Source organism: Lonchura striata, chromosome 22 (assembly GCF_046129695.1).
Source record: "Lonchura striata isolate bLonStr1 chromosome 22, bLonStr1.mat, whole genome shotgun sequence".
NCBI classification, from domain to species: domain Eukaryota; kingdom Metazoa; phylum Chordata; class Aves; order Passeriformes; family Estrildidae; genus Lonchura; species Lonchura striata.
This window is the reverse complement of record NC_134624.1, coordinates 151,831-167,052: the sequence shown is the minus strand read 5'-3', so window position 1 is coordinate 167,052 and position 15,222 is coordinate 151,831. Positions and strand designations below refer to the sequence as shown.

General features: G+C 47.3%; 1 protein-coding gene across 2 annotated transcripts; it reads right to left on the bottom strand.

Moving 5' to 3' along the window:
- Nucleotides 1-1,380: 1,380 nt before the first annotated feature.
- On the bottom strand, nucleotides 1,381-15,176 carry CRAT (carnitine O-acetyltransferase). 2 transcript variants are annotated; one of them, XM_021551465.2, is made up of 14 exons: nucleotides 15,078-15,176; nucleotides 11,488-11,751; nucleotides 10,902-11,020; nucleotides 8,782-8,835; nucleotides 7,766-7,931; nucleotides 7,033-7,207; nucleotides 6,424-6,602; nucleotides 5,316-5,416; nucleotides 5,017-5,136; nucleotides 4,508-4,630; nucleotides 4,242-4,377; nucleotides 3,727-3,789; nucleotides 3,078-3,215; nucleotides 1,381-2,525 (listed from the first exon to the last, which is right to left on the bottom strand). In XM_021551465.2, exons 1-14 carry the CDS (start codon nucleotides 15,102-15,104, stop codon nucleotides 2,310-2,312), a joined length of 1,881 nt encoding a protein of 626 aa, XP_021407140.1. In that variant the 5' UTR covers nucleotides 15,105-15,176; the 3' UTR covers nucleotides 1,381-2,309. The 2 variants fall into 2 exon arrangements, with proteins under 2 accessions (XP_021407140.1, XP_021407139.1); XM_021551464.3 differs by lacking the exon at nucleotides 15,078-15,176 and adding an exon at nucleotides 12,863-12,983.
- Between the last annotated feature and the right edge of the window lie 46 nt (nucleotides 15,177-15,222).

Sequence of the window (15,222 nt, the reverse complement as noted above, 5' to 3'; positions counted from 1 at the left end):
ATGACATGGATCCCACTACCCAACAGTACTTAACACAGGTAAGCAGCAAAACATGCAACACTATCAGGCTGTGTCAAAAATTGCACTCATACCCCAAGAGTTATCTGAATATTTTCAGTCTATGAATTTCTGAAATAATTTGTTCCAAATCGGTTGTTTTTCTGGAGCTTTAGTTTCTTCTACTTAATGTGCCTTTATGACAATGGGCATCTCTTGATAGAACAGTCAGAAACAGGGAGAACAGTATTCAGTAAGCCAACACTGAAAAAAATCTTGAAGATACAAACCAGAAGGATATCACATTTGAGAACTTTTACCATAAGAAAAGACTTTTTAAAGAAAAAACCTTGTAATGATTTTAGTGTCCTTTCAACCACTTTAAAAATCAACCTCATTAATCTGAATTTTAGCTTTATGTTTTAATAAGGATGCATTAGGTGGTTTTTGAATCTTGTATCGCTTTCAGTCTGCTCCCTGCAGCTGTATTCTGCTGAAGCTAGGAGAATGTCCAGATTTAGATCCAGAATAGATCAATCCAATCTTCTGAGGTACAGTCTTCAGCAGGATATGCTTATGCTTAGTCTTTAATAGGCACTTTGCTTTGAGAGCCTTCCCCTTTGAGACAGAAGTGGAAAAGGGCCAGTCTCAAATACTTCAGTGGCACTGCTTGTACTTGAAGGCGTTGCAGACATGGAAAAATAATTCATCCCATGGTAACAGAGGCTGATTCAGTATGGGGGGAGGATTACTCTGGCACAAGGAATATTTTTTCCATGTAAAAGGCTCCATAAATCCAGATGTTGTTCAGTAAAGTTTGTTCTTGTGTGTAGTATTTGCACAATCACTTAAAGTTTGATAATACTGAGTATCCTCTTGCAGTTTTCAGTCTGATTGATACAAAGGAGCCACCAGAGCAAGGCTTTCTGCTTGCAGGTCTGTAGTGCTCCTATTCATGTTTTTAGGCTGTCTCTCCATTTAGGATTCTTCTAAAAGATCAACTAAATCCATGTAGATCATGTGAAAGTGGCAGTTCAATCAGGTTCAATACAATCACTGGCTGTGCAGGTGAGTTTCAATTAAATTTTCTTTTAAGGTATGTATTAGGTATAAGATAGAAGCTTTGAAATAACATCCTTTCAGGAAAAACATGCCAAAGCATTGGCATGTTTATTTTGAGAAGCAAATTAATTTTTTCTTCTTTTACTTTAAAAAGCTTTAGTGCAAATTTGTTCATATATGTTCAAGTCACTTAGATCATGTCCCTTGCAATTTTTTCCCTGTTAACAAAACAGGCCATCACACTCCTAATGCTTCTTGTTTATGGTGACATCCCAGCAGACACATCTTGAAGGGTGTGCAATTTAAAGACAGAATTCCTACTGCAGAAAGAGCACTAGAATTCTTTATTACCTTATGGTTTTACTAAGTAAAAGTGTAGTCAGGAGCTTGAGTTCCAACAGATTGGTTGGAAGTAGTTCTTACGCTACTGTTGAATGTTAATGTTTACATATAATCTTTTACTGTCTCAAGTTTGTCAGCTGAACATAAAAACATATCATATGAGATCATTCTCTCACAGAATAAAGCTGGCACAAATTGGAGTAGTATTTCAGTAAAAACAACAACAAAAATAACCTGAAACAGTAAAAATCACCTTAGTTTGTATCACGTCATGTCCTATTGTTAAGAGGGTCAGTGTAAGATGAAGGAAATCCCAGTGTCCTGAACAAGGGGACGGGAACATTCCTGTAAAGCCTGTACTAGTTGGAGTGCCTGGGATAAGTAGTGCAGTGTACTCTAACAAGACTGGATCTCTCTGGTTTAACTTCCCCTTGCTGAAGTTGAATGATGAGGCTTTGCTGGAACAGTAGAAAAATCGTCAGTCAAGACCAGAAGATGCTCTTCAGAAGATGAAACCAGGAAAAATACTTGGTTTTACAGTAGTCCCATCATACAATAAACATGCCTTGCTTTTTGTGGACAAGAACTACCTTCCTCACCAAATGGATTTAGATACTGGCAAGGACTGTGCTTTCTGTATTCCATTACAGTAGTTTTCATAAAAATCATATTTGCATCCTCTTTGAGGACAGGAAGGTGCACTTTGCATTGGTGGGAGAGGCCCTCTCAGCTCTACTTTGGTTTGAGGCAGTCTGACATCTGTAGGTGACTATTCTGTAACATCTTGCTGAAAACAAATGGTAGCCATCTTCTTCAGTTCCAGGGCAAGCTGTTCTTTGAATTGTTTTCTGAGGAACTGGGAGCTTCAGTGCATCAGGGATAGCCCATTTAACTGGGGGGTTTCCCTCTTACAGTTTGGATTTGGGAGCAGCCTGGAGCAAACTCCTCATGTCTAGCAGTGCTTTCTCAAGATAATGTGCCATGCGGGCTGCATTTGTGTCAGCACAGCTATTGAAGGCTGAAATTGCAAAGTTGATGTGTTCCTCCATAGGGTTGTAACACACTCCATAGCCATCTGGAACCACGGGACCAAAACACATCACACAATCTGTCTTGGCTGGGACCTGTGGAGACAATGTGATTAAAACTTTCTGACCAGTCAGAGAAAAATGAAACCATCAAATGCAAACAGCTCTGTCAACAGAGGAAACTCATCTTATTAAACTGCTCTAGAAGGGCCTTTGGTCACCCTCACCTCCCACCACACATGTGCTGGATCCTACCATTTAGCAGCAATGTGTTTTCCTCTGCATTTGTACAGGAGTGCTTCTCCTCAGGGAAAGCTTGTAGTAAGTCACAAGTAGAACTATTCAGTAAGAATCAGAGCACAGCACTTAACACAAAGCTGTTCTGGCTGCTGATTTCATTGATATCACTTTGATTTAGACACCAAACACTCTTGATGATCTTGGTTTTGGTTATGTTAGTATTTTACATGTCTGTGAGGGACTGTGGCAGGTGTAAGATCAGATCTGTAGCTTTATGGGATTGACAGCCAGTTTAGAAATTTCGGTCCCAATGTAGATGAGTTTCTAACAGAAAGGAACTGAAGAGAAATGTGGATAAGGAAGGCATGAAAAGGAACAGAGAGTGCTTTTGGCTCAGATGAGTTGTACCTGGCTGGTTGAGAGATTGAAGTGCATTGCAACAGCATAGGCTGTGTCCATGAAGAGCTCGGGCATGCTCACCAGGTCCTCAATTGCCTGGAGCTTCAGCCCCAAGAGGTGCCGGTCTATTGCATTGCCCCGTATGGCCTGGAGGAAAGCAACGATGGACAGATGAAAGCCAGGCCAGCAGCAAGTGAGCAAAACTATTTATTTGGTTAAAGAAAAGAACACTTCTAAAAAGTCTCTAAAGTTAGAAGGAAACTAGACATTGTCTTTGAGACTAATAATCTTGTTTGTAAGGACTATGAAATTAAACACACCAATGGAAACAACCTTACAGTTTCTGCCCATGGAATCCCTCTGGTTTAAGGGTTCCTTGTGAAACTTTGGCATTTTTCAGTAACAATGATGGTAAGAAATGAAGCTACTGTAATATTTGATTATTTCCTTTAGGCCAGTCACAAGGGACACTTAACACACCAGCTAGAGCGGATTCAGTCTGTGGCTTTTGAGCACTGTCAGATCAGAGTCGGGCCTTTGCAACACTAATGGCCACACTGCTGTGTCAGGAGCAAAATATATTCAGGTTTTGTCTTTTTCCCCAGAACTCTCATTTCCTGGGTAAACCCCCAAGCCTGTCTACATAGAGGACACTTACCATGTCTGTGTATTCCCTGTGGGCCTGTGTGGCTCTCCTCAGCAGGTCTGCTTTCTCCTGGTCCTGGGAACACACAGATCTGTAAGTTTTTCTGCAGAACAGAGAACCTCATTTTGGCTTTCTCTAGGATAGAAGACATTTCTGCTTTGTGTGTCTGTATGAAACATTTATATTTACTAGATTTAATTTTTATATAATTTTGTTTGGCAGTGTTACTTCATTCTGAATAGAATTCATCCATCAGTAGCAGAACTTAGTTTGAGTAGCTGAACAACCTTATAAAGGACTTTTTGGTGGGCTCAGAAACATCCACATGATGTTTTCCAGGCTTTCAGTACATATGATAGAAAAGTCAAGTGAAACCCCTGATATGTAAAGATAATGCTGCAAGCTATGGTTTAACTCAATATGGGCTGCAGCCCTTCTTAGCTGAAATGAGATGAGATGGGGTCAGCCAAATAAGCAGCTTTTCTCTTTTCTGGATTCCTCTTACTCCACTTCTTTGAGATCCTCACCGATTTGTCAGGGCTGTCCATGGATTGCACAAAGTTGAGGGAGTGTACAGAGGTGGAGCGGATGGTGTCGGTGCGGCCCAGGCGGAACATCCTCAGCGACGCGCTCTCGTACGTGGCACAGGCACGGCCATACATCCTGGGACACGGAGGAGAAAGCCACACAGTGAGTCTGTCCTTGGAAAACCTTGTCTGTACCATCTTTATCAAGCTCACATGTTTGAGTCTGTCAGTGAGGAGGTTGAGGAATGACCTCTGGGTGGTCTTACCTGTAGTATGCCAGCTGCAAGGCCAGCTGGATAAAAGCATCAGGGCTTATCTTCTCTGACTTGGGAAATCCTTTTCCAAATTGATGAAAGACCCAGATTTTGATATCCAGATCTTCAACCATGCTACAAGGAAAGAAAGAGGAACTGTTCCTTTGTTGCTTATTCTTGTAAAACAGTGGGCAGCACCACAGAGGTAAGAATTTTTGGCGACTACTGAAAATCTTTACTAGGTTAGGTGGCCATGTGTGTGTTTATGGTCCAGTATTCTTGGCTGGATCCAATAAAGCCTTGCTCTTTCTTAGAAAATGGGATGAATCAATAATAACCCCTTTCCAGCACCTTTCACCTTATTCCTGGCAGTGCTTTTCAGCTCAGCTCAGTGCTGTTGAGCCCAGAAGTCACTGAGAAAATCCCCTGGCTGCAGTGGGGAAAGCTTCAGTTAAACCACTGACAGGCTCCAAAGGGGCAAGAATTACTCCCTCAGTCACCCACCACTTTTCCATACTCACATGTTGAGGTTTTGCTTTGCCTGCTCTATGTCATTCTTGATTTCTGGGGTGATGTTAAACCGCAGCTTTTTGGGCATTGGCAGATGAACCGTAGGCGATTTGTCCATCTCGGCTTTCTTCCTGTTCAGAGAAATGGTTTTGTTTGACCTTTGGCATGAGGCTCAGCTAGGAATGCTACAGCCTGGATAGAAATGCAGAGGAGACTTATCCCTTTGTGACACTGGTCCACAGCCTGACAGACTTTTCACAGTGCCAATAAGGGATCTCCAATGCTGAGGAAAAGCAGGGGCAGGACTCACGTGAACTTCACAACATGATCCACAAGAGCAACTATGGGTGGGCCTTCGGAGGGGGCATGCTCATATACGAGACCACAGGAGCCATCTTCAGCAACAATGAACTGGGAGAGAAGCATGAGAGGACAATGTTGAAGACAGGCAGTGTGCGGGGCAGAAGATACCCAGAGAGTCCTCGGTGTCTCTGTATCAGAGCCTGTCCTTGCACACCGAGGGGTCTCCTTTAGCAGCACAGCAGTGGAATCCTTTCAGCAGGTGGAGGAGATCTGAGAGCACTGTTACAGTTCTGCAGAATCCCCTGGATAGGGGTGTGCCTGACATATTGGTGTGCTCAGTGCTTTGGCCACACAGAGGTTCAGTGGTTCTGATTTACTGTGATGCACCCATAGTACAGGAATAACATAGCCACATGCTGGCTTACCCTTACTTTTCAATCGGCTGGAACATCTAAACTTTATCCCCTTGGTGAAGAGTTCCAAACAGGAACAAAACAGCTGAAAACACTATGAAGAGTTCAGCAGGTATGAGAAGAGTCCTCTAAATCCTAAATACTCTGGCTTGCTACAATCCGCAGGCCAGAATATACCAACTAATGAAAGAAAAAGCTCCGACAGCAGCTGCTGTTGAAGGATCTTGACAAGACTGAATGGAGAAGAGATCAGAGGGATGCTGTGGGATGGCAGTGCATGTTTCAAAAAACTAAACAAAATGCCATTGGGCAGCTTCTGGCAGAACTAGGAAAAGTGACAAGCCTGGAGGAGATCCAAGGAACAGACCTCCCATTGTTTGGGCTGCCTCCGAGCAGATGAGGCATTGTTGACCGCAGGCAGAAAATTGATTTATAAGGAACACAAAGACCTGCTGCACTGAATAAACGTGGGCAGAGGCAGGAAAGAAACAAGTCCCTGAGGCAGCAACAAATGCTGGTGACTGCAGGGGGAACCACAGGATCTCGCACTGTCAGCCACCACTCCTCATCTCCCTTGTTTTTCACTATCTTAACATGAGGATCTTTGCTGCAAAAGGTTCCTGGGATTTTTTTAGACTTTTGTAGTCTCAGGAAACACCTCCGGAGCCACTTCTTCAGTACCTTTAAAGCACCAGTTCTTACCTGCAGGGTTTTGTCAAACCATCGGTTGCCGCTGTTCAAGCGGCTGCCGCCGCCGTGCAGCATCTGCGCGGCCACGTGGCTCTTGTAGACGTCCTCGGACACCCGGGGCATGGGGGCATCCAGGCACACGGTGCAGATGCTCTTCTCAATTGTACGCACGGATTCCTTGTTGGTCTTATCTGGGAGAGAAATGAACTGTAAGAGGGAGTTGTGTCATTGGAAGGAGAGAAATTTGAAAGAGTGGGTTTGAAGGATGCAGTGTTGGGTTCCTGCTGTACCTCAGTGGGGGGTGTACACAGCTATTAAAAGTGCAGCCAGCTGTGTTGTTACAGGTGTGAACATGCTGCATTCACCCTCCTTTTTTCACTTTTCTCATATCCTACTCATTTGCAAGGCAACAAACTCTGTTGCCTTCACACTTGGAACATGTACCTCCCAACCCAAAAGTTACAATAGATTGCAATGATTGCTTCTTTAAGGTGGAAGGCTCATGTTATCTGTCCAAAACAAGCTTCCAAAAGAAAGAACTGAGAAGAGCACAGTGGGGAAATTTGTTATTCAAAGATCTGCAGTATTTGTTAGCACACATGTGTTAGGGACTCTACAGACCTTTCAAGAGGTTGTTGTAGGCTTTTGCCCAGCTGTTTCGGTGGTTGGTGGTGAGGATCCCAATAGGTTCTTTGTTTGTTTGGAGGGAGGTATTCCAAATCTTCTCCAGCTGAATGAAGAGCTGGTCAGCAGTAAGGGGAGATCCATCACTGTTGTAAACATCCAGCTCAAAGAACTGAAGGTGAGAAGAGTGGATAAGGACAGAGACAACAGTGAGAGAGTATAACTGCCCAGACCCAGAAACTGGCAACAGCTACTTTGAGAAGGCAAGACCTGGCTGAAGAACTCAGCTTGCAAAACTTTTGAAGGATGCTCAGAATTCAGAGACCCAAATCCAGTCTCCTTTGCAGGGCATAAATACAGTCCTGGTTTTATGAAGCCATGGTAACAAGGACCAAGGAGGAATTCCTGTTTCTGAGACTAAGCTGCAGTAGGAGGGTTTGTCATCCAATTTTCACTTTCAGTTACTAGTTGCAGACATGGTCTCTGGGCTTTGAGAGACAGGAATTACAGGGACAAGAAACAGAGGAAGACAGTATTTTTCTGCCTCTAGTCTGTTGCTTACATGTGGCAATTCTGCTGCTGGCCAAAGAGGATAAAGGGAGCAGGAACATAACCCTGGCGAGAAAAACCTTGTGGGCAGAGACTTTGTTATTCCCTTTCTTCTGGATAACAGCTAGCAAAAGGGACACCTGCACCTTAACAGACCTTGAAAGCCCAGCAGTTGCCTTACCTGGAAGTTGTGAACAACTGTGATGTGTCTGGACTGCTTTTTGCCTTTGGCGTAGTTGACGATGGAGTCCCGCTTGGGCCCAGGAATGCGGCAGGATGAGAGGATCTGGTAGTACTGGTTCATACAGAGGGGCTTCCCACCCATGTACTCCACTGGAAGGGTCTCACTGGAGACACAGCAAGGTAAGCAGGAAGGAGAGAGAGAACAGATCAGTGTGAGCAGGCCTGTGCTTCCCACACAGGTCACAGGCTCTGCCCTGCAGCTGCACTCCCTCCCTCCCTCCAGCAAAACCTAAAGGTGGCATAAAAGGGGCTGTCCTTCCCCATTCATGGGAGCTTTCTTAGTATAGGCTACAAAAAATGTCTGTTTGCTGGTGTTTTATTTGGGAAGGGAAAAAACACAATCCTTTCTGTGACACCAGAGAATCAGGTCTCTGGATCTAGTCCATGGCTGTAGTTCTGAGTGACGAGTCTCTCATGTGTTGATATGATTCATGAACTAGGCAGGGGCTCACTCACTTCTGCAGTCATATACCAACTACCCTGAACTTTGACTGTTCGGGTTAGTAAACATATTTTTGGACCTTAAATAAGGTGTGTCCAGCAGAGATTTGCTGGTGACAAAGAGGGTAAGGGAGGAACAAATTTATCTAGCGCTCATCCCATCTAGCTGGGAGGTGAGAAACACCAGGAACACAATGTTAGAGACTCAAATTCCTGCTGCCTGAGCTGTAGCTTGTCCTGTGAACAAACAGAAGTGCAAAGCTCCGTGCGACTGTCAGTCGTGCTCGCTCCCTCCAAGCATGTTCCCATACCAATGAAAGCATTAATGTAAAGAACGTGAAGAGAGAGCAAACAAAGTTTGCTTTTTTTCCACTGGAGGGGACTGAGGATTACAGTATCTCTTTTCAAATCTGTGCTGTCATCTCTTGCCTATGTGGGAAATTTATGGACAAGGCTTAGCATCTCTGTGATGTTAAAGAAGGTGTAAACTCTCAGGAGGGTCAAGTAACTCACTTGTCAATCATGGTCTTGAAATCCAGGATACCCTCGATCAGCTTGGCAGCAAACCTGGAAAAATACCAAATGTAACAAGCTGAGATCAACCAGACATGTCTGGGGCTGAGGGACAAGCTGAGGAGGAGAATTAGCAGAGCTGTTCTCTACTCCTCAGAAAGTTCAGCCTTTCTGCCAAGCCCCTGTTGTGCCCATTTCTGGTTCATTGACACAGCCACTCTGGGCTGTGATTTGAGATTGCTGGATAGTCCTACTGTGTGGCACTTTCTTTTTTTATGTGTCTTGCTATACAGCCAAGGAACTCTGGACAGCTTTCAAGAAAGAAGGATTCAGTCATGCATTAATGACCCTCTAACAGCAATGTTTGCCACTGATGTGTTACGATTTTATCACATCTGAGTGCTGATTCTCAGCATTAAAACAGCACCAAGAGAAGGGGATTTCTGCCCTTCCATGGCTAGAGGCCAACTTGGAGTATCAAGCTGAGATGCAGCTGTTTCTTCCTGCGTCTAAGATACCACTGGTGACTGAGCTCCTACCCCAGTGAACATCCTGCTGCTAACATAACTCTGGAGAACCTTCCTCTGGCATTGAGGGCTTGGAAACAAAGCAGATGTGCTGCACATGGACACCGAGGTGTTGTGTTTACCAGGATTAACGTAAGCAGTGCCAGTGCCAGCTTCCAGCAGGGCTGTGACATGCTACACCAAGCTGCTTAGCTGGAAGTGACAGATTGGCCTTCTCTGACATGGGAGCTCCCACCTGTCCCTGAAGGAAGGAGGTAGGAGGTCACTGGGTCAGGAGGTTGTGTTGTTGGCTGAGTGACGTGCTGCCAACATTTGGCATTTGCAGACACTAGCTTTCAGATTGGCTCAGCCTGCCATCCCTAGGAAAGATCAAAGGACACAACTCCAAGAACCTAAGGGTTCTGTGAAGTAAGACATTCAGCAAAGTAGTTTTCAATTAAAATTCCTCAACCTTACTGCAAAACATGAGGGAAACATCAGTAAGAGGGTCTATGTTCCTTTCCAGAGAATTAACAGCCTGGAAGCTGAGCTTGGGCTTGAGGAGATGGGAGAGGTTGGTTGACTTGTGTTCAGCCAGCAGTTTTGCCAGGTTAAGGAGTAAAAAAACCACCATTTTCCAAATTTGCTTTTGGAAGCTTTAGTTTCAAGGTGCACTGTCAAACTTCTTTGTGCAGCCACGAACTACCCAAACACACAGGAGCCCACCTTCTTATGCAGCTGCTGAATTCTACTGGTTGGGCACTTGCAGTTCTCCCAATAACTTGGAAAATTTAAGAATAATATGATGGAGAGCTTTCAAGACATTTGTGTAGTCTTGCACTGTTGTGAGACTAATGCTCTGCTCAGGTATATTGAGGGGTGGGAGGATTTGTTCCCAGCCTCATTGATCCCCGGGCTGGCGCCAGGGCAGTGCTGACTGCTAACTGTGGCAAAGGTAGCTGTGTAAAGGTTGGTGCTGAACTTTTGCAGATGGATGCAGCACACTGCTAGTGGTGGTTAAAAATTAAAGGGAGCCCACGAGGAAGAGAGGGCATGGCAGAGTCTGATTGCAAAGAAAAGCTTGGAGTGGAAAGGTCGGTCTTTGGGAAACTGTGGTTTCCCAAACCATGAATCACAACAGGGGACAGTCCCTGTCAGGCTCCCCCATCCCTATAAACTAGCAAACTCCAGAGGCATTTCTGGGTGATCTCCTTTACGTGAAAATTTACAACAAAGTTGCCTGGGCTACTTTCGGTGCCTCTTTTAACAGCACACACAATCTCAATGCCTCCAATACATCCTCACAATATCTTCAGCCAGTGATGGGACCATTTTGCAGTGAAGATCTGTGCTTGCGCTAAGACCTAAATGTAGGTTCTCAGTCCCTGTTTAATACCTGAACCACTATTTGGTTTTCTCTGTGATGAAATATTTAGTCAGGTGCAACCAGGAGTTTCCTTACTGGCAGCCTTGCCCTTAGAGCAAAGACAGTTCAGACCTGGGGACCAGATTAGTCATTCCCAATCGGCCTTAATACCCTCATCCCTTTTGAACACAGAAAACTCATCCCACCTATAATCTAAGGGAAGGAGGGAAGGTAGAAAAGGATTTTACCTGAGCTGACCTTGTCGATCCAGAAAATCCTGCTTAGGTAAAACCACACCTGGGCTGGAGTGGACCACAACTGGCAAGCGATATTCCAGATAAGCTGTCTTCAGCCACCAGTCTGAGAGCTGGGATGGAAAAAAGAAAACAGAGAGCTGTTGCTGCTGTCCAACCCAATTCTGGTGGATGGGTCTCAGCATCCTGCCCCCAGTTCTGTCCCACACTTTTCAAACAAAGTGTCTGGGGTTTCTACTATGCAGGTAGAAGGGGAAAGGAGGATTTAAGCAAGGCATGGGTGGCTTTTGGTACAGGGCTTGAGCAGAGGGTCTCCTTCAACCCTCTGCTCAGCTTCTTGGGGCAGTTGTAGGATGATGACAGGTTCAAGCCTTCAGTGACTCCCTGTTCTGCCATAATCTCTCTGCTCACCCAAGTCCTGCTGAGGCCTTTGCACAGCTTGGGGAGATCAGTGGCGAACTGGTCAGGAAGGTGTTGTCATTAAAACACAGATTCCAGTGGATGCAGCCAGGACAGGGAAGAGATGCATATCAGCCCTCCACTCTCCCTAACCTGAGCTGGGGCCAGAGCCCTGACCTACCCAGTTCTCTGTTTTCCTGGCTCTTCTCTCCAGGCCTTTCTGCAGCCTCTCCCCGACGCCCCCCGGCTTGCGGAACTCGGCCACCAGCTCCCGCGTGTGGCTCAGCTCCTCGGGGCTGATGATGGGCTGCAGGGCCAGCAGGTACCGATCCAGTGTCTGCTGCAGTGGAGGCACGGGCAGGGGGGGCAGCGCTTCCTGGTGGAGCTGGAATCTGCCCACAACCTTGTTCAGAGGTGTCTGCTTCAGCAGGCCACAGGGCCTGGCCTGCAAAGCACAGAGCAAATGTCGAGACAAAACATCCCCCAAGTAGCAAAGAACCTGGATCTAGGAGTTGCCATCCCAGCCTTTCTGTGGGCACATGGGTGTCCCAGCCTGGGAGCAGAGCACGGCTGTGCGCTGAAGAAGGGTGCAGGACATCCAGGAAAGCTGTGAAAGAGAAACTCCATCTCCAAGATACCTATTCTTAGCTTCTCAGAGAAAATGCTGCTGGGATAATGACACATCTCCCCACTCTGTGAACACCTTTCAGCTGAGAGTTTCCATACGATAGACAAAGTCAAACCCTTCCATCCCATGGTAAATGGGAAGAAAGTTGTGAAAAAAAAAACCATCTTATGTACTATCAGAAACTTTCATTATTTCTTACAAAATCATAAGGCTAAAAAGCAAAACCCTTGTGCCAAACCAAACTACCCTTCTGGCTTTGAGGAGGCAGAATTTAGCTAAGTTTAGGGTAGGATTAAAATGCCTTTTCTCTGTTGATTCAGGAAACTGTGGGTGATGCCAAAAGGCTCCTGTGATCCAACTGGGTCATGTGGGAGCAGAAGCACAAACCACTTCCCTGGCTGGAGAAATATAACCGAGCAAACCCAAGTGCTCACCAGGAAATTAACTCACCAGTTTTCCCCAAAAAGAATAACAACATCCTTTTGGATGAACGGGGTTGGACATTCTTCAGCTTGAAGATGTTTCAGTAGTACTCAAGGTTTCCAGTTCCCTCTGCACCTCCCTCTCCCGTGGATCTACTGAATCAGACACTCCTGCAGGACTCTGGACTTTGCATTGTCAGTGCACTGAGAATGCAAAGCCACTGAGAACATTCCCTTTGCCTTCCAAAGCGGTGAGAAAATAGCTGTCCCCACACCTCCTCCCAGCAGTTAAGGACTGAGAAGAAACAGCTCAATCTACAAGATGACAAAGGCCCGCCAGAAACTGCCCTGTTTTTGAGCAGCTGGGTCTTTGTGGGACCTGAGAAGAGCTGTGAGACTGAGGTTTGGAAAAAAACAGCAGGGGGAGGAATTACTGAAGCATAAAAGAAGAATGGGACTGCGAGGAAAAGAAAGGTGTTGATCACAGCAGCTTGGGCATACTGTACCTTCTCTGCTTGCTTCTGCTTCCTATCCATGGCTGGTAGGACAGAAAAGGCCGTAAAGCTCTCCCTCGGCCTCTCTTGGGTCTCCTCTTCCACCTGACAATGTGCTGCCCATGCAGGGCGTCACCTCATTAGCCAACTACCACATGACTGCTCTGATCAGAGGGCTCAAGGGCTGGCACAGCCGCAGGGGACAGGAATTATCAGATCACTGGATTTCGACAACTGCCCTGAAGGTGCTCCTCTGGGCAGCTGATCAATACCTGGCTAGAGCCCCTCTCTGACCAAGCTCTGGGCTCCAGCTAGGGCAGAAGTTGGGATGCTGTTCCTTCACCCTTTGTCTGGACCCCGAAACTACTGTGGCTGTTGGGAGAGATACCTGGACATAATGCAGGAGAGACCTCAGTTTATGTCCTGGAGGTGGCACCATGGGCAGTACCCCAACTGCCCTCACTGCCCATGATATGTGGTCATTATTGCAAGCTGAGACTTCGGGGAGTTCTGAGTTGTCAACTCAAAAAAGCCCCAAAAAATATCTCTACAGCAGGGCAATGAGAATGCCATGCAGTCACAAGGAATATCAACACCTCCTTCGTGTCTGTCTAATGAATTGAGGGGCAGACAAGCACGGCTTGCATAGCTTGGATAGAGTATGATGATCCCAAACAAACAGCTGATTTTCCATGGGGTAACAATGAAAATCCCAAAACAAACTCATGGAAGCCACTGTATGTTAAAATGTGGAATGCATTTGTTATCTTCCCTCTTTTCTGTCCCCTGTTTGTTTGGTTTGGGGTTAAATTCAAAGATTTGGTGGGAGAAGGAACAGTGATCAGAGCTGAGGGGGCAGCTGGCAGCAAACAGAGGGAACAGCCCAACACTCCCCACAAGCAGCAGGAAAACGAACACCAGTGGAGCAGAGTGTGCAGACAGGGCCAGCCTCTGGGCTGGCATCACTGCTGAGCCATGTTCCAACACAGCAAAGAACCTTTTCCAGAGCCTGCAAAGCTGGTGGGAAAGGAAATCCACCTGCTGGGGGGCAGAAGGAATTTCCTAGCTGATTCTTAGCACAGCCACAGAATTGAGTAGCAGGATGTCAGAGGTTTGTCTTTTATTTTTAAATTACAATCTGGAGTGCCCCTTAAGCCCAGAGACAACTGGTCTTGCCCAGTCCCTCAGTAACTGTGAGTGGATCCACACTGTAGCTGCTGTTCTGCTGCTCTGTCTCCTCCTCTCAGGACCCAGAAGAGACTGCAAAGAGCAGCTCCCAAGCCTGGCAGGGGTCTGACAGCTCTGCTGTGTGTGCAGCAGGATGGGTACGGTGGGAACCACCGATGCCATCTGCCTGGGCTTCCCTGGCCCCTCCATGTCCAGCAGCCACCTTCCTGCTGTCCAGCCCCAACTGGACAGCTCAGTACAAGACAAGGCACTGTGGAGAGGGTCCAGAGGAGGACATAAAGATAATTAAGGGACTTGAGTATCTCTTATGTGAGGCGAGTGAGAGACTGTGAGTTCATCCTGTTTAATCTGATGAAGAGGAGGCTGACAGGGAATCTGAACAATCCATATAAATATCATCGAGGTGGGCGTCAAGAGGGTGGTGCCAGACTCTCTTCAGTGGTGTGCAGTGACAGGAGGGGAAGTATAAACTAAAACACAAGAAGTCTGCCCTCAACATGAGGAGTAAGTTTTTTACACTGAGGATGGCAGAGCACCGTGCCCAGCGATGGTGTGGAGTTTGTCTCGTTTGGAACGTCTCTCTCTGGAGGCATTCCAAACCCACCTGGACACGTTCCTGGGTCATCTGCCCCAGGTGACCCTGCGTTGGCAGGGGCGCTGGACAGGGTAATGGGACAGGGCAATGTCCAGAGAACCCTGACAGTTCTGGGGCTGTCATCTCCGTCCCGGACAGCTCCACCGCGCACGCTGCCGCCAGGCACGGGCGGAACCCAGCGGGCCTGGGGACTGACTTCGGCAGGTCCCTGCCCGCTCCCCGCACGGCCCTGGCCGGGACCCGGGCCTGTGCTCCGGGCTGGGGCCGGACCGGGCAGCGGCACCGCCGAGACCGCCAGCGCTGCCCCGCTAAAGGCCCCGCGCGGAGCCGGGCTCGCCGCCCGCCCGCTCTCGACCCTGCCCGATGTAGCGACCCTCGACCGCCACCTCGCTCCCCGTCTCCGGCCGGTGCTGGCGGAGCCGCCCCTCCCGGTGTCGCTCTTACCGCAGCCCTGGCCACCAAGGCGAGCATGGCCGCGCTCCCCGGGCCCACCGCAAGGACAGCCCGGCCGCCGCCGCCGCCGCTCCGGGGCGGGGCCGCCCCGCCGCCATCTTGGAGTGGGGCGAATCCCGCGTGGCCATCTTTGGGA